The 24243-nt window shown below is 41.4% G+C and overlaps 2 protein-coding genes across 2 annotated transcripts in view; one reads left to right on the top strand and one right to left on the bottom strand.

The window, feature by feature from the left end:
- Positions 1–1090: 1090 nt before the first annotated feature.
- Positions 1091–24243, bottom strand: part of TTC33 (tetratricopeptide repeat domain 33) — a 64093-nt gene continuing 40940 nt past the window's right edge. Inside the window, exon 6 of the transcript XR_010067356.1 lies at positions 1091–1103. The gene's annotated coding sequence lies outside the window, so the exon portion shown is untranslated. The remainder of the gene's footprint in view (positions 1104–24243) is intronic.
- On the top strand, positions 5728–23449 carry PTGER4 (prostaglandin E receptor 4). Its single transcript, XM_063295716.1, has 2 exons — positions 5728–6579; positions 21888–23449. The coding sequence occupies exons 1-2, from the start codon at positions 5767–5769 to the stop codon at positions 22479–22481; spliced, it is 1407 nt and encodes a 468-aa protein (XP_063151786.1). The 5' UTR covers positions 5728–5766; the 3' UTR covers positions 22482–23449.

Raw genomic sequence — 24243 nt, 5'->3', positions numbered from 1 at the left:
TCATTAGGTGGCCTCCGATGCACACCTACTTAGGGGTAAATCCCATTGAGCTGCACCTGAATTGCCTCTGAAGGAGAAGGAACAACTGAGACTTTTCGATTGATTTCACATTGCAAGCAACGTTTCCTCCTATGAATTTCTGGATAGAGCTTTTAAAAGAATATCCTGAAATTGACAGCCAAGTGTGAGACTTTTATGCTGTTTGCAACAACCTACCTTTGTGAGAGAAACTCACAGCAATTTAAAAAAAAGTATAGAAATAGGCTAAATACAAAAGATGATCTCTGCTTACAAGTAGCTTCAATTGTTCCAAATATTGAACAATGATATAAGGAAAAGCAATCACACCCTAGTAATTGAACATTGGTTTGTTTGGCTAAAGCATTAACTTCCCAAATAATTGTGAAATTTAAGTCTTATTTTTGTACATTGGAAATGTTAATTTTCATGTGGCCAAAAAACAGTTTACTTTTTGTTTTATTACTAAATTTCCAGCATTACTGCTTTGCCCCTCTTGATCAGGAGTTCCGGGAATTTCTTTTTTTCTTTAAATAGGTTCCATGATCTGAAAAAGTTTTCAACTCCTGATCTGTGTTATGTATATATCTATATCAAAAGGAACTTTCCAGAGCTACTGGAAATAATTCTGTGGGCAATTAGCCTAGACAGTCCCGAAGGGAGGGGCTTTTGGTTATTCCAGCTTTAACCCTGGCAGCAGAACAGAGATGGAAAGTAGGACACCAGGTGATCCCTCCTCCATTCTGCACCATTAAAGAAACAATTTGGTGGATGGAGATAATGTATCCAACAGTTACTAGGTGCCTATAATTATGTTTGGCTACAATAAAGTAAGATCTATACTGCCTTCAAAGTAAGGTCTATCAAGAAAAACCTTAGACAAGGTTATACATATGGCAGATGCAACTTTTCTTTGGCTATGACATTTCAGATACAGGTAGTCCTCAGTTAACAACCACTCATTCAGCAACCATTCAAAGTTATGACAGCACTGAACAAGTGGTACTTATGACTGGTCCTAGAAGTTCTAGCCATCCCAGCACCCCCACAGTCACGTGATCAAAATTCGGGTGCTTGGCGACCAGCTCACACTTAGGATGGTTGCAGTCACATGATCGCCATTTGTGACCTTCCCTGCCGGCTTCCCACCAGCAAAATCAGTGGGGAAGCCGGCAGGGAAGGTTGCAAGTTGTTTGTGCCATTTTTTCTCCCAAGGAGCTCTGCTATGGAGTATGAGATCCCAGGGATCTCGTACTCCACTGTGCATGCTCAGGCAGCACCCCATCCCCGGCCCAGCCTGCATGCATCCAACACAGCACCTCCCACCCCCGCTCTGCCTCACTCCATAGTATTCACCCACCTGCCTGCCTCCTTGCAAACTGCTGGGGACTTCCTTCTGGCTTCCCCATTGACTTTGTTTGTGGGAAGCCTGCTTTAAGTCACAAGTCACAGTCACGTGAGGTCCTTGCTTAATGACCCGCAATCCTTGCTTAATGACAGCAATGAGGACTGATAGGTTTACCATTGCTAAGCGATGCGGCCATGTGATGTCGTGCTTTACGACCACATCACTTAGTGACAGAAATTCCAGTCCCAATTACTGTCATTAAGCAAGGACTACCTGTAATGTATGGGAGGTTTGAATGCTTCTCTGGAGAGGTAATGACACTTAATTAATGGTTGCCCAATTCCATAAGATGAGGGGCAGCTACAGTAATAATTCCCAAGGTGGAACCAGTTTGTTGTAGGTGTTAAGGTGCTGGATTAGAAACTGGGAGACCATAAGTTCTAGCCCTCCCTCAGCCAGGAAGGGTGATTTTGGGCCAGTCATTATCTCTTGGCCCAACCCACAGGGTTGTTGATGTAGAGAAAATAGGAGGCAGGAGCATTATATATAATACTTTATTTTGCACAAAATAAAGGTGGGATATAAATCTAATAAAAAAATAAATGTCCATGTATATAGAAAACTAGCATGTCAAGAAAAAAAATCCAGTGTGGTGCTTAAATTTGAAATTTCTTCATTAAGCAGCACTAAAATAAATACTCTTACCTGTAGCCTAAAGCAGAACAGCCAGATTTTAGTATTATCACTTTATCCTCTTGCATCTCCTGAATAAACTGGGTGTTGCTTTCATGTAAACACAGACAGGATAAAGCTGGCTGCATTCCCACTGCTCTCTGTATTCAATGCATTTGTTGCCCTGAACTGTTTCAAGCTCAGGTGAGAGTGCCTATATTTTAAAGTTGCTCCCAGAAAAAACTTTGGTGCACAGGAAAATAGCATGCAGGTTCAACTGAAACAGCAGACCTAGGATGATGGACAGACAATCTTTCCTATTTGGCCATAAAAGAAAGCAGGACCTTTAATTAATGAGTAACAAGGGAGAAGTATCTGTAGGTATTTGGCCTATGTTCTTGGAACAGTTTAGGGTACATCCTAACAAGGTTTTTACTGTGCAATTGCCCAGTCTCACTCAAATAATTTTATGGGAAGGTCAAGATGTTGTAGTCTTCCACCCATAATCCTCCTGTGCTTTTGCATCACTCCATCTGCTTTTTTGTCTTCTTACCAAAATAAGGATGGAAAGACAGCAGAGCTGCACTATGTCCTTTGACTGACAGGGATGGGAACTCTCAGTCTGAAACCACTCTAGATCTATTCTCTAGATATAAAAGCTCTTACTCAGAAGTCACCTTCCTTAACCCATCATCTCCTGCACTTCCATGCTGGCCTCCCCTCCTTTGTCTTTGTCTCATGTATAAGTTTGCCTCTAGGAGAGGTTTGGTCAGTATCTTCAGTTGACCACCATGTTATAAATGATGGAGAAGGCTATTTCCAAAAAGACATTTTTTTTGATGTGCTACCTTTCTAAATGCAGTATTTTTTCTTTCCTATTATCTAAAAATGTTCTTAGGAATGGATGCTCATTTTATTTGTTGGCTTGTTTCTGCATATCCTGCAATAATGGGATTTATTCCCAAATAATGCACATGGCTGTCCAAATGTAATCACTCCTTTGAGTTGAGGGTCTAAAATTCTCTATTGGTACTACTGGTCTTGGACCAAATCCCCACCCCATGCTACTCAGCAAGACAGTACAGCTGAACAAGTGGATGAAATTGTTAATATGTTTTCTACTACAGATTAAGGTTACTATGGTAACTAATTATTTTGGCCGGGTGAAGAGGTTGAATTTAACTGTCCTCTTTTCAGATGTTAATTTTTGCACCTGGGGGGAGGAACTTGCCTGGACTTGTTTTAGTTTCAGTTTCCCTTCTGTGTAGGCATGTAGAGAGTTAAGCAGCCTGTAAATATGTTTGCTTTCTGTAAATAAAATTATTTTTATAGAAATGCCTGGTGTGTGACTTTTCTGATCTCTCCTGGGCCAAAGGCTTTCCTAGCAATCTGCCAACAGAAATGGCTCTTTCTTCACCCACAGTTTGCCTGAGTTCACCCAACATGGTAAATCTTAAATTTAGATTTAACAAGGCATCACTGCTACCTTCCCATAAGATGCTAAGAAACCATATTGTAGCTTAAGCTGATGGCCTGGTTCACAGAACATATTAAGACAATGGTGCTCACCTCCTGTGGAACCATCAACTGCCCAATTTTTGAATCTGAAAATGCGAAGATTCTGCAAAATTCAGTAATAAAAGTCAAGGAGTTTAAAATGGGACTAAGATTAAAGAACACCTAACTAATGACAATAGGTTTAACAATCAGCTTTAGAACTGACAATGAAGTTACTTAAGTGGAGGATAGCTTCCACCTTTAGGATCAACCATCAACAGTAGGGGAACAAGCAGTCAAGAAAAAATGCCACAGACTAGCACTTGGTAGAGCAGCCATGAGGGCCTTGGGAAAAGTAGTCAAATGCCAGGTTATATCTCTATACCTAGAAAGATCAGAATCATACAGGCCATGATATTCCCTGTGACACTCTATGGAGGCAAAAATTGGACTTTGAAGAAGCAGGATAAGAAGAATATTTATATTTTTGAATGTTGGTGTTGGAGAAGACTCCTGAGAATACTGTGGACAGCCAAGAAAACAAATAAATAGATCATGGAACAAGTCAGCGCAGAGTTTTCACTTGAGGCACAAATGATCAGGCTCAAATTATTCTATTTTAGACACATTATGCAAAGACCCAGCTCTCTGGAGAAGGCTTTAATGCCGGGAAAGGTGGAAGAGGACGACCAGCACCAAGGGAAATGGACTCAGTTGCAGTGGCTATGGGTGCACCACCGGGAGACTTGAAATAACAGGTTAAGGACAGATCGTCACAGGAGAAAATGTAGCTGCTGAGAGTCGACACCGACTTGATGGCACGTAATCAATCAATCACATGCTCTTTAATGCATACCGCTGCCAGGCATTTTGACGCAGGAACGAGGAATATAACTAAACCCAGCAAAGAACGAAGCGATCTCTTCTCTACCTGCGCGCTCCCCTGCTCGAAGCCCTCCTCCCGGAAAACTGGGGGACTTCCAGGGTCCCGTCACTCAGGTCTATCCCAGCCACAGCTGCGAAGCAGGGAAAGAACCCCTTTGCCCCAAAAGTTCAGCGCAGCTTTTCCCCATACGCGCCCTCCAGAGGCGCTGGGTTAAACACCAGCCTACGACTGGGGACTGGGGCAGTTATGATCGGAAGGGCTTGCGAGAGTGCCCGGTTGGAGATGGCTGGGCGAAACATCACGCGCAGCCAAGCCCCCCAGCCACGCCCCTTCCCCGGAGCAGCAGACACGCGCCACCCCCGACCCGCTCGCTGGAAGCCCCTTTCCGCGCAAAGCGGCTCCCGCCCAGCAGCGCCTCTCCCGTTCTCCAGCCGCTGGACCAATGAGGGGACGGGGTGGGCGGAGCCCAGCCGGGCTCAGTGCCCGAGAAACTTGAAGGAGCGAAGTTGCAAACGCTCTAAATAGTGAGTAAGCGCTGCGCTGGGAGAAGCACATGGTTAGAGCGGGGAGAGTTGCTGAGTGGGGGCACCCTCCGCATCCCCGGGCGATCGCTGCGTACCCCGATTTCCCAGCTCCTCTCCGATGGGGAGTCTGGAATGAGATGCATCGCTCTGGCTTCTGCTGCCAACGCCACCACGCTGTGATCGGACCGCCGGGGAGGGCTGAAAAGATTGCCGCGGAGTCTCCGCCGCTCCCTCCAGCAAAGCAGAGGAACGGGGATCGGCGGCTTGAAACGCCTGTCGAAACCCGCGGGCGATCGGGTCCACGAACCTTTCGAATCGGGGTCTCTTCGCGAAGCCCGCGGAAGAAATATATTCGACGTTTGTCCGCACGTCGATAGACGTTTTCGCCCTGGAATCGGAAAGACAGCTGGTTTTTCTAGAAGAGGAGTGGGAAGCCCTACCGCGACAAAACGGGATCGATTTTTAAAGTGAAAACTCAAGACTAGAAGGGCAAAAAACAAAAAAAACCCCCAAGAATCGGGCAAGAAATCCCCGCGCAAGTCTCTATCTCCCTGATTTGCAGAATTATATTTGGGAGTTGGGGGGCCTCCCCACTTTTCTGAAATAAGAATAATCTCCCAGCTCACCTGGCTTCCACTCCCATTTCTCCTCTCCCTCTGAAATGCAGTTTTTTTCCTTTCCCTTATGTTTGTTGTCTCCTCCTTGTCTCCCTTCAAATTTAAACTGAACTTCAGCCCCCTTGACTGCAGTAGTTTATCCTCCTCTCTTCCACATTCTTCTGCTTGGCTTTCTCTGGGGTTGCCCTGGCATTCACCCACACCATGCTCACCCTCACCAACAGCTCCCGTAACGGGATGGGCGGGCTGGCGGAGAACAGCAAGCCCCTGACCATCCCCATGGTCATGTTCATCTTTGGAGTGGTGGGGAACCTCACGGCCATCGTGGTTCTTTGCAAGTCCAGGAAGGAGCAGAAGGAGACCACCTTCTACACACTGGTCTGTGGATTGGCTGTCACCGACCTCTTGGGGACTTGCCTGGTCAGCCCAGTGACTATTGCTACGTATCTGAGAAACGAATGGCCCGGTGGCCAACCTCTGTGTGAGTACAGCAGCTTCATCCTCCTCTTCTTTGGCCTGTCTGGACTCAGCATCATCTGTGCCATGTCCATAGAGAGGTACCTGGCTATCAACCATGCCTACTTCTACAACCATTATGTGGATAAGAAACTGGCGGCACTCACTCTTTTTGCCATCTACATTTCTAATGTCCTCTTCTGTGCCATGCCAAGCATGGGTTTGGGGAAGACAAAGCTCCAGTACCCCTGCACGTGGTGCTTCGTAGACTGGCAAACTAATACGTCCACCCATGCCGCTTTCTCGTACATGTATGCTGGCTTCAGCTCCTTCCTCATTATGGTCACCGTGGTTTCCAACATCTTGGTGTGCATGGCCCTGATCCGCATGCACCGGCAGTTCATGCGGCGCACCTCCCTGGGGACAGACAACACCACTAGCCGCTTGTCAGACTTTCGCCGGCGCAGAAGCTTCCGGCGCATGGCTGGAGCAGAGATCCAAATGGTCATCTTGCTCATTGCCACTTCCTTGGTGGTTGTGACTTGCTCCATTCCTCTAGTGGTGAGTAATCTGGTCATCCTTTTCTTTCCAATATCATCATTGATTCTCCTTGAGGGGGACGTTGTGGCTGCAACATGAAGTTTCTGCCTTTGTAGTTGTCATATATGTGATCTAAAAAAAATTTTACCCAGAAAAAGCAAGGTGTCGAATCTGTTTCAGTTCTTCATCTTGACTTGATGGTAATGCTTAACACAAGTGCTAAGAAGCACTTTTGAACTGCTCTTTAGCTGTTGACCTACTCATAGAGCTGAGAAGAGGATTCAAAAACCTTCGTTCTTGCCAGTCTTTTAAAGAAATCCATTACGGTCAAAGTGAAGGCAAAATAGATTTTAGCCTCATGCAGGAAAACATTTTAGGTTTCCTAAAATGTCAGGAGCTCTTGCAGTACACCAGCAACTCACCCACAGAATAGTTGAGGCATACTATTTGAAGTTAAAATGGCATGCCTTTGCTTTCTGCAAAAGGAGGAGTAAAAGGCTTTTACTCAGAAGTAAGTATCATGATGTTTTCAGGGGGTTATTTTTTGGAAGCATAAGCTTGCAGCTTTAAATTCAAATATTTCCACTTCATTGGATGGTTGGATAGATCAAACAATTAAAAAAAAACAAGTTGCTTCCATGGGATGTTGCAGAAATATAGATTAAGGTGTGGCCTAACATAAAATGTACTGGAATTGCTTGACACTTTGGGCAGCCAAATGTCATGCAGTTGCTTGCAGTTCAGTGCTTATAACGTTAGCATGAAGTCTGCAGATACACTCAAGCAAAAAAATGTTAGACAAACCTGTAATAATGTAAGATACTTGATCAGGCTAAAAGCTTTACAGGCTGATACAGAGACTGCTTCCCCAGTTGCTTTTTTCAGGAATTTTAAAATTAAAATTAGTAGTGTTCTGGACTCAAGGAAAGCAAGATTTTTCCTGTGAGAATGGTGGGGGTATGACAGTTGCATGCATGTATTTATTGTTGCATGGATCACTTTGATAACTGTTTTGTGCCTGGTTGTAGGTGTTCTCTCCTTCCCACTTGACTCTAAGGAAGGGAGAAGGGGTAACAACAGTTGTGGGCTTAGCTGAGACTTGCCCCTTGTTGTAAACTTTCCAATAAAATGCAGCAAACTCCTTTTTCTTGGCAGGGATATATTAAACAAACAACTGGCAGGGCATGCTTGCTATTATCCCTCTCCTTCATCCTGTAAGGCAGTGTTTCTCAGCTTTGGCAACTTTAAGCTGTATGGACTTCAACTCCCAGAATTCCTCCCAGGATTCTGGCTGGGGAATTCTGGAAGTTGAAGTCCACACAGCTTAATGCTGCCAAGATTGAGAAACACTGCTGTAAGCTAAGTGGTCCTTTGGACATGACTGTGGAGGACATGGTTGGGCATGGTAGAGGGGCCTTTCTGTAGGCAAGAGACAACCTAAAGTTGCTCCCTATAGTGTAGTAAAAGCAGAGAAGCTCTTGGTCAAGAGGGACTGGGCAAACCACAAGCTTGAGTTATTCAGGTAAATGCTATAATTTTACTAGTTAGGCCAGTTTGGCTACATAACTAAAATAATCCAGCTATGCATACCTGGTCTGTGATACCAGTGCATCTTAAAAGTAGTCCAGCTCGTGTTCTTCGGTGTGTAACTGTACACTTTTCCACCGGTGTTTCTTACTGAGACCACATTTTGCTCCATGATCTTTGACTTAACAGCACAATTCTTCCTGTTTTAAGTCTTAAAAGTAAACATGCAGGGTTGTCAGGAAATTTCCTTACAAAAGGTCTGGTAGCAAATTAAGGATAGTTCTTTTCTTGCAGTGCTTGTTATCTTCTCACATGGAAATGACCAAGAGAGGGGAATAGAATATGAAAAGCAGTCGCCTGCGATGCAGAATCCAGTAGGATCCTGCATTGCATCTTGTGTAAGGAGAGTTCATGTGCAGCCTGATAAAAAAAAGAGAGGAAATTGTGCTTAATGAATCTTGTGCTTCTGGGGGAAAGAGCTAAAATTGAACTCACTTCCTTCTTTCACACAAGTTTTTCTTTGTTCCAGTAATGTAATAATGACCCAATCATTCTGATATTGTTGTAATATGTATAAATATTAATTGAAATACCTGTTTCTTCCATCTGTATATTCTAAATATCAGTTCCTGCTTCTAAAAGCTAAATGATTCTGAATGGGCAATGGTAGAACCTCCCCCACACTTTGACATAACAGCTATTTTTGGACAAACTGCTTATAAACACTTCCTCAACATAGTAAAATTAGGACTGAGCTACACTATCTGTTTCAACTGTTGGTTTACTTTATGGAGGGACTTATATTTTCAGTGCCTTAAAAAAAAATGGGGAAATGGTTATATTATCACCTCCATTTGCAGTGCAAAGTGGTCCAATCCACTTATTCCTCACAAGGAGTAAAAATAAGGTCTCCCTTGAGTTGTGTTCAACTTTTGGTGACTATACGGATGCCTTTATGCAGCTTTCGTTCTTTCTTTTTTTCCTTTCATCAACTTATATGGCTGCCCAACTCACCCTTGCAACTCTGGCTTGTGATTCCTTCCTTCTGAGACTTTTGTTTCGTTTTACTTTCTAATCTAGCCTACATCCCTGGTGGTCTCTCATCAAACTACTGATCAGGTCCATCCCTGCTTAGCTTTTACAAGTTCAGTGAAGGCGCTGCTGCCACCTGCTGTGACCCATGCCATGGGGTCTTTCCAGATTTTAGATGGGCAGCCCTTGAAGTGTCATCACAAACCCGTTGCCAGTTTGCTTGGGGCAAGTGCCTCTGGCTTCTGCCAAACACAACGCTTTGCATAATAGAGATCTCTACAAGACTGGACTCAATCCTCTGGGTATTTCAACCAGGTAGAAAACACCAGTATCTCTTTCTGAGAAAGAGGAGATACTGGTCTCTGAGAGGTCTCTGTTTCATGCCTTTTCCACATTAGTAGGAGGAGGCTCATCTTTTCTCAAAACGTCCTCAGCATTTCATAGAATGCTGGAGAGAAGCTTCTGAGATGACCACAAACATGTAAGCCAAACCAACATTTGTGAATCTTCTAGCTTTCAAAAATGTTGTAATTAGGACACCTAAGGGCAGTAATTGGTGGCCAAGTATCTGACAACTCTTTTCACAGATAGAGGTAAAATACAGTAGAAGAATGTGCCTAAAGAAGAAGTGAATGGATAAGAAAACACTTGTAACTTAATGGTGTTTCATAATGCAGGAGATTAAAAAAAGATTTCACAAAACATTAAATTAAATACAGTAACTGCGGTGGGAAGAGTGCTGGACTGGATGGACTTTTTATTTGTTCTAGTAGGGATCTTATTAAACCCATCTGAGATTCATACTGAAATAGTACATAAATGATTGTCCAACTTGTTAATTGGAAACAGCAGTTGGATGCCAAGGTGGGACTAATAGCCCAGTTCTTTACGTACATTCTTGCATCCCACTGAGTACAGTTAAGTTTATTTTTCAGTAAATATGCTTAGATGTGCTTACTTGATAACATGGGAAGCATGTATATGGGTCTACATCCTGTTATCTTTGCAATGACCCTGTGAATAAGCTTGGACTAGAAGAGTATTATTTATTTGAGCCCACCCTGGTTGTTCCATGAACAAATGGGTATCTTAATGCAAGTCTGACTAGTCCAAATTCAGTACTGTCTGTTGGTAGATGTCTTTTTTTTTTAATATGAAGATGTATCTAGGCTGGTTCTGCTATTATAGAGCAGTACTCTGGTGTAGCTGTGAAATTTTGCAGAATTTTGTATTAAGAGAAAAGCATTGCCTTCCAACAGCTGGCAAAAAAGTTTCAGTGAACAGTTTTTTGAAAAAAAATTAAAGGTGCAGGAAGAATAGAAAATGATGAATGTTATCATGCTCAGTGTCTTGCTATTAAAGCTAGTTAATTGACTATGAAAACAGTAAAATGGTAAGTAAATTTAATTTGTAAAACTCTTTGGAGCTCATTTTGGAAATTGGTATCCTTTCATTTCATAATAATCTCAGCAATGAAAGAATCAAGTAAAAACAAACTGTTGGAAAATGTGAAGAAAAGAGGAGGAGAAAGCGCATGGAAAAATGAAATGTGTTATTTTTACTTATGAATTGAAAACTCTCATAGATTCATTATCAGGCTCCTTGTATGAATCCAACAGATAGATTTCAGAGCTATATACTTGATTTCCCCTTGCTCTATACTCACAATAACTTTCAAGGTTATTATTTCAACCTTGAATTCAAACAGTAATTTGAATACAGATCTTATCAGTACACAGATTTTATTTTGGTGTAACACACTGGATAACCGCAGTGGTGGTCTATAGAATTTTAAGTACAGCAGAACCTCATATTAGACTTAACCATCTACCAACTACTCATAGTCTGGGGTCACCCAATAAACTAGGTTAGACTAAAATAAATTGGGAAGTTTGTGATTCAACAGGTTCTGTATGGACTCAGCCAATGTCTTAGAATGTTGTGTGAACCAGGCCATCCTGTTAAGAAATATTATGGCTTATTTATTTAGACAGGGTGTTTTGTTAATCTGAGTTTAGTGTTTGGTTTATTGTTAGCATTTAGAGTTTAGCTTATTGGCTCACACTGCATAGGGGCCTTTGAAATTCCAGTGAAGTTTCCCAAATACAGATGCTTAATTTCTATAATGAGACATCCTGGGAAATATACCTGTCAGAAAATATGAACTTCAGTCTGAAAGATATTTTACCCTTATTTTCAAATAAAATTCATTGTTGGCTGTAGTTGTGGAAAGACCTGATATTGCATTATACTAGAAAAGATTACAAGCATTGGACAGGGTCTTCATCCCTAATTTCTTCATTTTAAATGGGGAAGCTTTTTATACATACTTACTTAAAAACACTTTTATACCACCACATTTCAATTTTTTATTTTTTATTTTCTTGAATTTCTTTTACAAATTCAACCAAAGAAAAAACAAAAATAAAAAAACTAAAGTTGGGTTATTACCTCCCAATTTCTAAGAAATGTTGAGCATTACTATACTCATATTTTAACAGGCTTAATTTGTGTATTTTTTTTAGTTGCCCAGAGAAATTGGATGGGTGCCCCTTCTCCCAATATGGAGATACAGTCTTGAGCCTCTGTTTGTCATATAGTTATTTCAGTATACAAAATGTTTATTCAGTGCTATCTTAATTAAGCTTTATAAATCTTCCCCCTGTTCATAATTTGCATATGGGGGCAACTTTTAATATTTTGCTGAATGGTGTTATTATCTTTTTCTCTAATCATACCAAACTTTAGCTCACACAGAAAAACCCTACCTACAGATTACACTGTAGCAAAAATAAAGGCTTGTGCGACCCTTGTTTGATAGAGTTATAATAGTGCTGCTAGTTTAGGATGTGCAGGATTTTGTAGCAAAAGTTTGGATAAAATATTTGGGAGAAAAGGGTTGAGAACTGCTAAGTGGGTTTACCTCACACCTAAGTGAAGCTGGGCTTTGAGTGGAGACCCTTCCTTTTTGAACAGTTGATGTGCCTAGTTTGGTTCTTAGCTTCATTTTCATATATTTTCTAACCCAAAATGGCAAGAAACTGCAGTCAATTTTCAGAAATCAGGTCAGAGGAGGCTTCAAGAGCACCATACAGGTTGTCCCTGCTCCCAACCCTTTGCAGTTGATGACCATGCTGTAAACTACCTCCAATGGGTACTGCCATATTGAAATGACTGGGATGGAGTACCTTAACCTGGAGAATATTATTATTATTATTATTATTATTTGAGGCAACTTCAAAATTCCTAACAGCCAGGCCATCCACAAGGTATGTGTGTGTGTCCAAAAAGTCAAGACTGCAGACATTATTGAAGCTCAGCTCCTTTTATGTTTCATGCACATAAAAAGACGTGGGATTTTGTAGGTGCCTTCTTGACTTTTTTGATCACCCCCATAACAGACACCCCTGCTAATAGCTAATGTGTGTGTGTGTGTGTGTGTGTATTGCTCTGTTATCATAGAGTATAGGACTATTTTATCCTTCCCAAGATACGTTTTTAAATATCCAGAAATTTGTCTTCCTGTAAGAAAAGACGCGGTGGCGCTGCAGGTTAAACCGCTGAGCTGCTGAGCTTGCCGGTCGGAAGGTCGGCAGTTCGAATCCGCGTGAAGGGGTGAGCTCCCGTTGCTAGTCCCAGCTCCTGCCAACCTAGCAGTTCGAAAACATGTAAATGTGAGTAGATTAATAGGTTCCGCTTCGGCGAGCAGGTAACGGCGTTCCGTGTAGTCATGCTGGCTACATGACCACGGAAGTGTCTACGGACAAACGCCGGCTCTTCGGCTTTGAAACGGAGATGAGCACCGTCCCCTAGAGTTGGACACGACTGGACTTAATGTCAAGGGAAACCTTTACCTTTACTTAAGAAAACCCAGTGTATGAATCTTAGCTTACAGATGGCAAAGCTGTGACAGGATAAGATCTCTTAATGTTGGGCAGATTGGAGTGGATCGGGGACAAAGATGTGATGGAAAAAGTGTGTTGGAAAAGCCTGTTGTATCCAGCATGCATGAAGACAGGAAATGTGGTAAAGGAAGTGAAATGAAATAGTTTTTAGTTGACCTTTCAGGACATGGATCATCCACAAGGGGTACCCATTTTAGCTGGTTCATATGCAATACCAGTGCATGTTTTGGCTGCATGTGGAGCTTGGCTGGGAAATTTGGAAGTTGTTGTTCCACCACAGGGAAGTGTTGTAGCATTTAGCCAACCATGATGGATTTAGAAAAAAGTTAGAAAGTTTAAAAAAATGCTGGAAGAAACTGCTTTTATTATGGTTGCCCAGAAATCTGTATGGAGATATTTACGTGGTCAGCAGGAGTCATGGTTACCTCAAAAGAGCCGCCACCTGAGCCGCAACGCATCTGAAGGAAGCCAGGTTGGTGACAGGTTTGCTAAACAAGCACCAAGATCTTCTGCGCAAAGGTTACTTCGTAAATTGGCTTCCTGCTTAACATTAACTAGCTGCCTATATAAAGCCATGTATCAGAATGTGATAGAGGGAATTTTATGAGGGCAGGTAAAGATTTTGTGGAAAGCTCCTCCTTTGTTTGTTTTAGAAGGCAACTGCTTTAAAAAGGCAGTTTATGGTAAGACATACTTTCGGCGTACACTTAGGAAAAAATACTTTTTCCTGGATATCAGCTCATTTGAGGTTGGAGGTTGACTCATGATACCGCCTGTTTCATAGTACTAGTAAGACTTCAAAATATGTATTGGGACTTAGAAATGGGAGAGTTTGACATGTGGGCTTGTAGTCAGGACAAAGTTTGCTCTCAGTGCACTCTGGGTTGATGTGGACATATGGAAGACGGTGCCTTCATATTTGGGAGGAACCTTGGGGCCTCTTTCAGGCCCAGTTTGGGGGCTTGGGCAATTCTGATGCGGAAAAACGATATATGTAGAAAAGACTCAGGCTCCCCAACAGGCTGCATTTCAATAACAAAATACACCCCCCCCCAGCTGCTGCCGTATCTACTGAGTAATCAGTAATTGATTCCTGAATACAAACACACCCAGGAATCAAGTTTATCCAGCATCGACATTCTTCTTTCCTGAAACTGAGAGACATTGATTTTGCGTGTATTCAGAAGCATGTGGTTAAACTGTCATGTTTTAGATTAGATCTGATTGTTGAAAGTGGGCACCAGGTAAAGTTATAATAGAGGATAGTTCTTTGGAATAGATCAAAAGAATAGAGCCACTGAAATCATCCAAGAACATTAACTTGGCCAAGCTGATCTGCTGAAGCATAGGTGGGCAAGCTGAGGTCTTAATGCCATATTTGGCCTGCAAGTCTTTATGGCGGCGTTCAAGTTCCCTCTTGGAGTTGCCACTACATTGTAAGGTTGGATGAGATGTAAGAGGAAAAGTATTAAATATGTGGCAGATCATATGAATTGTACTTTAATTTAGTACACTTTTGTGTAAGGCTTCTTTTCGGGCCCCCTTAGGCAAAAGCAAAATCTCCTAAGATAAATGGGCCCACTAGAATAACTGAAGGAGTAAGATGTTTTTAAATTTGGAACTACTACTACAATTATTATTATTATTATTATTATTATTATTATTATTATTATTTCAGTTTATGATTCCATCAAATGTGAAGGATGGTGAAAGGCAGAGAAGAGAAGCCTGACTGAGGGAGACATAAAGGATTTATTAAAAAAAAAAAGTTCAGCATGAAGTATATGTATTAATATATGTTTCCATGAAGTGTAAGATCCAAATATCAAAGTGAGAAGGCTAAGTAACACGTTCTTTCTTTGGTGACACTTTTCTTTGAATTTTGGAAGAATAAATGGTGGTGATTAGGAACTAAGCTGTAAAAGTGTGGTAATTTCAACATGGGTGAAGCCCAGAAACGTGTTTCAAGAATCTAGTATTCTACTACATACTTCTGGACTGTTGAATTGTTTGAAAAATGCTGCCCTTTTAAAAAATCAATCATAGGAGGTATATATTCATCTCCCTTCCCATCTCCAGCTCTGCAACTAGTCTTATACCTGGTTAAAGTAAAGACTGCTTCAAATCGAGTTTGACTTCTAGTGATCATGTTGTCAGGCAGTAGTGGAAAAATAGTTGTCTTTCTCTTGCTTTGTTTGTTTGACTTCTTAGTCTTGTCCTGGGTCTCTCCCAATTAAAATACTAACCAGATCTGATCCTACTTAGCTTTTTTGGGAACTTTCTGGAAGATGTCTGTGATGATTTGTTCCAGTATTATTGCCAAGAAAAATACATGGAGGCATCCATGAAGTCACCAAGAATTAAGCTTGGTTTGAAGGAGGCTATCTTTCAGTGTCGGTTAGATGCTGCCCCTGCTGTAGATTTCATTTTCTTGCTTTAGGTTGCCATTTATACAGTTCTCGGGGGGGGGGGGAATCCTGTTGACCTCAGCTTGACCAATTGTACTGATCAGGTTGCATTAGACCAACCAAATTTGATAGTAAAGAAAGGGATTGGGTGGAGCTTTGCTTTCTGATATGGCAATTTGCTTCCCTGAACCACCTCCTAAACTGGAGTGCCTTATCCTGTTGGGAGGGATGTTCTTGCTTGATACTGGCTCAGCTTTCTGATAAAAAGAGAAACTGTTGAGTTAGGCATCCTAATGGCTGGAATTTCTCTCTTGCTGGATTCTGTTGTGATCTGGTAAACCAGTGTTTCTTAGCCTTGACAACTTTAAGATGTATGGACTTCAACTCCCAGAATTCCCTAGCCAGCCAGCCATGCATTGTGGAGAATTTTGGGAGTTGAAGTCCACACATCTTAAAGTTGCCAAGGTTGAGGAATCCTGAGATAAACCATTACAACTCCATAGGAATTCCAGCAACAGCTGGGTACACATTGATACTTTCCCAGAAGACCTGTACACCAGAAGGCTTTTAAATGCAATGTACTCATTGTTTGTGTACAAATGGGATTTAAACAATGACTCAATTTCCCTGGAGTGGTTCTATGAAATGAAGAAGAGATTAAAGGACAATTTCATTAGTGCAGAAGGGAGAAGAGGAAGCTATCCATAACATAAGGAATTCAGATCAGCGCTTCTGGCCACAATATGGTCTTCAGGAATAGTGGCAGTTGCTTCAGCATGGATCTGAAAGAAACCAATTCCCTCTTACATTCGGCCCTGTATAAATGTGAAGAAAACTCCAGAATCCTTTGCTTGGGGTCTTTTGTGCTGGCAGCCTTATTCAACTGCTTTCCCCATATTTTTTTTATCTTGAGATTTTGTCATTTATTTGTTAAACATTATTTATAATTCGTTTATGTATGATTATGGAGAACCACTATGTGTCAAGAGATTATTAGTGGTCCACTTAACTCAAGGAACTGACATTTTCACTTGACTTTTACACCTCCCCTGTTAATTATAAATTGTTAACATATCTATGTAAAGGTCAGGCAGGTTGATAATCACCTCTGAAGAATACAGTTTGTACACTTACATAGGACAACTGCAGAACATTCAATACTTCCCAATTTCTATCCAGGTGAGTTTAGTTTCATCTTCCATGATTCCTAGCCAGTATAGCCATAATTTTCAGCCAGCTTGGTCTTTGAACCATGGAAGTCCCACACATCCCTAAAGATGGGGGGAATCTGCCATATGTAAAAAGGGGGGATTTCTCATACTACCTTCAGCCTTGATCAAATTAGCCTTCGATATAGTAATGTTAGGTTTCTCCAAGACATTGAAGCTCCATCTTTGATGAACACCAAAGAAAGAATAGCCCAGGAACCATATAACACTAAAATGAAATGTAAGTATTTCTGGGCGGGGGAGAGGAATTTGACTAATCATCATTTTAATTTCTTTTTTTTATCAGTATGCAACTAGGCAGTTCAAATACACCATTGGATTGGATTGATGTTTCAGAATTGGGTCTATCTTCAATTCCTGTTTGTTAGGAATTACAGGTAGCTTTTGGCAAGCCTCTTAATATTTCCTCCATTTTTCCCACTGAAAATGTTAATTGCAAATAAGCATAGGCGAGGAAATATTACTTCCCCAGGTCATTGTTTTTCAGACATCTGTCTCTCTGGAACACTTCATGTAGCAACTGGTCTACTAAAGAAGAATTGAGCTTTTGCTCTAAAATTTCTGTGAGGGGTTGAAGGGCCATATTCTAAAAAGGTACAGGGAGGGGTTTTAGAGCACACATTCATGCAGCATGGTGTTTTTTTTTTTAAGGTTTTAAATATATTTGACAAATAAGTGAGTTTGGTGTAGTGGTTAAGGCATCAGGCTAGAAACTGGGAGACTGGGGGTTCTAGTCCTGCCTTAGGCACAAAGCCAGCTGGGTGACCTTGGGCCAGTCAGTCTATCTCAGCCCTAGGAAGCAAGCAATGGTAAACCACTTCTGAAAAACTTTGCCAAGAAAACTGCAGGGACTTGTCCAGGCAGTCTCCAAGAATGGGACACGACTGAACATACACACACACATACACACAGTATATCTATATATCTATATCTATATCTAATCTATTTGACAAATAGCCACAGTAAGAGCTCCGATCTACATTAGCGTTGTAATGCAGAGGTTAGAGATTCCCCTTCAGTGAGCCTGACTTGGCTTAGAAATCTAGATCCTTACCAACCTCATTGCAAAAAGAAGGTTCCATTTGTTTTAATGAAACCTTTTTGAACTGCAAGCAAGGAACGTCAAATTCCATTTGGTCCTACATCAGAGGCTAAGTTTTACAGGTCTTCTTTTTCTATTCAGTTATCCAAATTCCAGTTAGGGATTTGCTGTTCATGAAAAGAAAAAGAAAAAAAAACCTTGATGTGGAATTGCATGTATAAAATCATATGTATCCTCCCTCCTTTTTAAAATCTGTATATTACTGATAGTATCACCATTACTGATCTCACTGAGGAGTTTCTGGTAAGGTTGCAAAGAACCTAGAGATTCCCAGAACATAATTTTGGACTAATGTATAGATAAATTAATAATGGTCAACTACTAACTCTGTTAAATCCTGTTGGTAGTCTGAATTAGGTAAAAGGCCTGTACATTCAATTTGTATATTTTAACCCTGTTGGCGGTTCAACTTAATTGTTTTTGTTTATTTTTGTCGCCACTTTTATCCTATATAAAACCAAATGTTGGGTTTGATCTAGCCATTCAGAACAAAACCTCATCTTCTTTCTCTTCCCTGCGTTTTCAAATTAGATAGCAGGAAAGGGAAGAAACTGCTAGAAGTGTAGTTACTGTGCCATCTAGTGGTTATAAATCTGAACATTTATATTCAGCCAGTAAAATTTCTGGTCAGCCAATTAGCAAAAATATAATTGGAGACAATCAACTAATACACAAAATTTAAGAGTCATATTTAAAGAACAAGAAATCTTGCAGCACCACAAAGATTAACCAATGTACACTTTAGGTGGTATCAACCAGTGGCATGACTCATCTATTGACATTCAAAGTGCTGAGATAGCACTATGTAATTTTTGCCTAATGTGACAGATGCAAACTTGAAAATGAATGAGAGAAGAATGCAGGGAAGCACTGTTCTTTCAAAGTTGTGCTTGGGTATATATTTTCATAATATGAATTGCAAGTATGATGATTTCCACTTTAATAAACAACAAAACCCACTGATTATTAGAAGAATTTTTCTTTTTCATTCCTTGAGAAAGATATAGTCAGATACCAGTATTCACATATCCCCACAAATATATGTATATTTGACTATAACTTCCAGTTCTCTTGATTAGTATAGGCACTCATGATTTTGTATGAAAACTTGCAGCCTTAAATAGAGCGTACATCGTATTTTCTAATACTTAAAAGGTTCACAAATATTATTGCTGTTGTCCTGTAAGGAGGATGCGTATGGATTATTGTAACCTGTACAGGTAGTCCTCGCTTAATGACCACAATTGAGACCAGAATTTCAGTTGCTAAGCAAAGTGGTCATTAAGCAAATCTGACCCAATTTTATGACCTTTTTTGTGGCAGTTGTTAAGTGAATCACTGTGGGCATTAAGCGAGCCACATGATTGTTAAGCGAAGCACACGGTCCCCCACTGATTTTGCTTGCCAGAAGCCACCAGGAAGGTCAAAAATGGTGATCACGTGACCACGGGATGGAGTGATGGTCATAAATGCAAACCAGTTGCCAAGCACTCAAATCATGATGATGGGATCGCAGGGACGCTGCGATAGTCGTAAGTGTGAGGACTGATCACAAGTCATTTTTTCAGCACTGTTGTAAGTCTGAACTGTCACTAAACGGATGGTTGTTAAGTGAAGACTATCTGTACAATGAGTGGGAGGAAAGCTTAGAAGCCTTTTCTGTGCAGGACTACTAGTCTAGCTCTCCTCCCATGTTGGCAGAGTGGGAATCAAGTTTTTAAGTCCTCTAGGGCTTGAGAGGCAGAATGTAAGGTGGCAAAGAGAGGAATATAAGTAACTTTTTGCATGCTAGCCTACATGCAGCACATCCACTAATATTTTAAATAAAATGTCTTTGGAAAAAAGTCTTTTATCTCCAGCATGGTGAAATGCAAAAGGCTGAGAATGAGAGCCGAAAGATCAGTACCATTTTTTACATATTGTACACATAGGCAGCTGTGATTGATACTGCTGTTTGCCCGAGTTCATCTAGCAAGAGTTTAGATTTGAAACAGCGCTTAATCTGCAGTTTACACAGCAGCCATTTTGGGTCAAAGCTGCAGTTTTAGAGCACTCAAGTGCTAGTTTTCTTCACCAGCTGCAGAGAACTGGACAAACTTGAGAACTCTGTCATTGCCCTTTTTTATGTATTACAAACTAAAAGCTTTCTTGTCTTGAAAAATTAAATGAAAGGAAGGACATTTAGGCAGGCTCTCCCACTTCTGGGTCTTTTGATCTTGGGATTTCCCATCCCAGAAGAAGCCAATCTTTGAGATGGGTAGGAAAGAAATGGGAAAATCCCCTTCCAGATCCTCTCCCTTGCAGTCAGCAATTTTCCTCCAGCCTGGGAGATGGAAATGGCATGTCCTACAGTCCTTTTGCACCCTTCACGACTGCAACCCAAACTTAGTTGCTAAAGTCCAACTGCTCATTTCCCACTTGGACATGATTCAGAAGTCCTTTGAACCTTGTGCACAGGACCTCTCTGCCATTCATTAAAGTCATCTGACTTTTTAAGGACTTCTGTGGAGTCTGAAAAAAGAAGCCGCTGCTCCAGCTGTGCTTGTGCAAAACCCAAAATCCAAAGCAATTCTCTCAACAGTTTTCAAAGTGTGCAGACCCCACTTCATACAGTAATCAGTACGTATAAGTTCTGTCGAGTTAACAAGCACATGCTAATTTAAAAAAAAATTGTAGCAGAGACTGGAAACTTGTTTCAGTCTGCAGGCTCACAAATTAGAGCTGGGCAAACACTCTGAAAGAGGCACGCATACCAATCACGTTTCTTCGGATTATTAAAGCAACTGTGTCTCATGTAGCTGCTTCTAAATCTGCTCCTAGCTGACTCCACATGGCTGCGTGCCAAAGCATGTAGGAGAAATGTGAGATATTATATCAACGCCACACAATGGGCACTGATATTTTTAGGGAGTTTTGTTATTTTGAATTCAATTTAATTTAATTTAAGATGTGGTTAGTATCTTATTTCTTTGTTCTCGCGACTACATTCAGCAGGAAATAGTGTTGCTGGTATTTGGCAAATCGCTGTTGAATTTGGGAGGGACAATGGTGCACAGCATTGGGGACCTCAAGAAAGAGTTTGGGGCAACAGCCTCCAGGTTGACCTCCTCTATGTAAAAGCCTCTCAGATTTAGAAGTTTTTGCTGCAGCAAGCCACCTATGGATCGGTTATGAGGGCTTCAACTCCTGTGGACACCTTTCATTTTCTGACTGCCTTCCTGTGCATTTGTTGTATCCCTTTAAACTGTTCATGGGACTACAGCCAGAATTTTTGTAATGTATTTTAACAGGACTTGCCAAATTGGCACAAAACACTGTCAAGAGCATAATTGAGTACTGTGCATCATCATGTTCTTTCTTTATTTGGAAAAAAAAAGTTCATTCCAGGGAAGCTGTATTTCAAGAAAATAACTTTTAACAAGCTACTACAGGCAGAATTTGGTATTAAAAAAAGCAACAACTTTTTCTTGAATGTTCAAGTCTTGGAGGATTCCAGCAAAAGCTGTGTTCTAACCTCAAAGAGTCCATAGTTCTAGGCCTGTTTTAAGGAGAATTTGCCTGTGAGGTGGAAAAGTGGCTTTAACTTTGTTTCCAAACATGTATTTAAGGGGTGGGGGTGGTGAGGGGTGGCAGGATTAGAGCTTGTAACGATTGGCTGGATCTCCCAGAATGGCTGACAGGCATATTCTGTAGTTGCTTACACACCCAACACACTTAATAGCAAATTTGGTTATACAAGGAACAAAAGAGTTTGTGAAAACTCAGAAAAACTTCAGAGCTCCAAATTCAGGATTCAGAAGCATACGGTAGGGACAGCAAGTTTTTCAGAAAATAATTCACAAAAGGTTAATTGACCCTTGGATATTCTGGTGACTTAGATAAACTAGAAAAGGGGAAAGGTCTTTTATCTCTGTATGAAATCAAGTGGCTGGAAATTTTTTCCCATTCTGAAAATAGTTCCCATCTGACATTACAGAATGCCATGCACTCTACCCATTCTCCCATCTCCCTTCCTGTTAGCAGTCAGATGCTAAGCCAGCTCTTGGCTGTGAACAGTCAGCCTGGACTTCTGTCATCAAATTATGTATGGAATGTATTTATATATATATATTCATTTCTTCTCCAGGTGCGTTTCTTTGTGAACCAGCTGTACCGTCCGGATGTAGTAAAAGACATCCAGCAGAACCCAGACTTGCAAGCTATCCGTATAGCTTCGGTGAACCCCATCCTTGATCCGTGGGTGTACATTCTGCTGCGCAAGACAGTGTTGAGCAAAGCCATTGAGAAGGTCAAGTGTCTTTTCTGTCGCATTGGAGGGGCCCACCGGCAGCACTCAGGAAACAACTGCAACTGGGCAGATGGTCGCAGGACCTCCTCTGTCATAGCCAGCCATTCACCCTCCTTCATCTCTCGTGAGTTGAAGGAGATCAGTAGCACTTCACAGACGCTGCTATACCCCCTGGAGCTGAGCGAAGGGACAGTTGGCGACCGTATGCTGTTACCAGGAACCAGCAGCTGCCTTGCCCAGTCAGATACTACATCTATAAGGACCTTAAGGAGTTCAAACACCTCAGCGTCCTCTCAGGGGCAGGACTGTGAGAATACTTTTTTGGTGAATGAACTAAAGCCTAATGGTATAGTTAGTAGCACTCCAAAGGGCAGCTCCCTTCAAGTCACTTTTCCTAGTGAAACTCTGGACTTGTCAGAGAAGTGTATATAAGCAGTAGAAAGAATTAAGACACAGTTGGTCCTTAAGAAGTCAAATGGGGAGGAACTGATACAATGGACATACCTAATGCCCATCTTTGCCATCTGTTCTGTTGACCTATTCTAGCTAAGGCACATACCTGAAGCTTGTTTGGCTTTCCCTACCCCAAGCTTGGGGATCAAATAGCCATTCAGGGCAAGATGGACTGGAAATGTGCATCAGGTGGGAGCCCAGGTGGGATGTTGAACTAGCCGCCATCAGAGTTAAGCATCTTGGCTTGCGGTGGTTACATCTCTCTCCACATCGGTGGTAAGAAGGAAAGAGGCAGCTGCTGGAACTTCCTTGTTATGTGATAAGCCCGGGTTTTTGCAGGGAATTATTACCCTAGAGACTCATCTTCTGCCATCAGACCCCGCCAAAATAACAAAGGAATGTAAGGATGTCTGAAGCACAGGCTGCTGCTTGTTGCCTTACCTCGCCCTAGGAGATAGGACTGCTTTCACAAAGCCTGTGTTGGAAAAAGTCACCAATCTTCTCCATCTGTACATGATTGAAGCTTACTTATTCCACTCCGACCCACCCTCATGACTACATCGTTTAGAGAGAATTAATTGCTAGTTGCTAACGGAGGAACAAACTGATCCAGTTGATGCAGAACTGAAAATCTCTCATGGTGTGAAAAAAAAATGTGAATTTTTCTGGCTGAAATATTGTGACTGTATTTAAGGATTCCATGTTCTTCTCTGTGAGAAGGTTAATTATTAATACAAAGTATAGAGAAAAGTAATATGGTCAGCCCTCCTTTCTTCTTAATGTCTGCTGTTGGATAATTTTGCATTAGATTCATTTTTCAGATTTGCAGACTGAACAGGCCAAAATAGAGCTGATTCACGAGACAAGCGTTGAGGAATCTGGAATTACAAGGGAATGTGTTTTGATACCACTAAGGGAATAATAAAAGCTTTATGTTTTTAAAATGTTTCTCATATTGTCTAAAGTCTCTTTTGAGTTGAGCTTGACTCTTTGTGACTTCATGGACACAGCTATGGAATTGCACATCCTTAAAAAGAAATAAAAAAAAAAATGTGCTGTGAATTTCTCTTCGAAATGCAGTGGTTCCTAGCTAAGCTAATAATGCAATTCCGTTAACATCTGGTATGGATGGATGGCCCACTGAGGCTTTACTCAGAAGTACATTCCACAATATCAGTGGGATGTATCTAGTATATCCCACAGTATCAATTCTTGGTCATTCAAGCACTTTGTCACGTGTGTGCAAGATTAAGGTCCGAAACATACATCCCTAGCCAACGTCCTCTTTGCCTTATCCTAAATGTGTTTGCTCAGAAGTATTTCAGAATTTAGTGCAAGAAAGCATCTTAAAATAATCATCTTAGGGCCACCGTATGTAGCCAAAGTTCCCCCCATAGTGTTTATGCCCAACCAGGATTGAGGAAAGGCACCAGTGCCTTTACAGAAGGCGTTTCCATCCAGTCACTGCTGTTTGTATACTTATGGCAACCCTTAAAAGGTCCACTACAAACATTACACACACACAACTGAGCAGCACATCAATCTCTTGAGTTATCAGTGGCAGCCGTACAGTACGTGGCACTACCACTCTTGAAAACATCCTGTTGAAAGGTTTTGACTTCGGAGGTGCTTATCTTCTATACAGTCCACTTTACTTATATGGAGATACTGTTGCCAAAAACTTACATGAGCAGTATTTTTCCATTCTTCCTTGTTCAGGTTACAATTTGCATCAGCCTTC

Source organism: Candoia aspera, chromosome 2, assembly GCF_035149785.1.
Source record: "Candoia aspera isolate rCanAsp1 chromosome 2, rCanAsp1.hap2, whole genome shotgun sequence".
Classification (NCBI taxonomy): domain Eukaryota; kingdom Metazoa; phylum Chordata; class Lepidosauria; order Squamata; family Boidae; genus Candoia; species Candoia aspera.
This window is presented reverse-complemented; position numbering and strand designations above follow the sequence as displayed.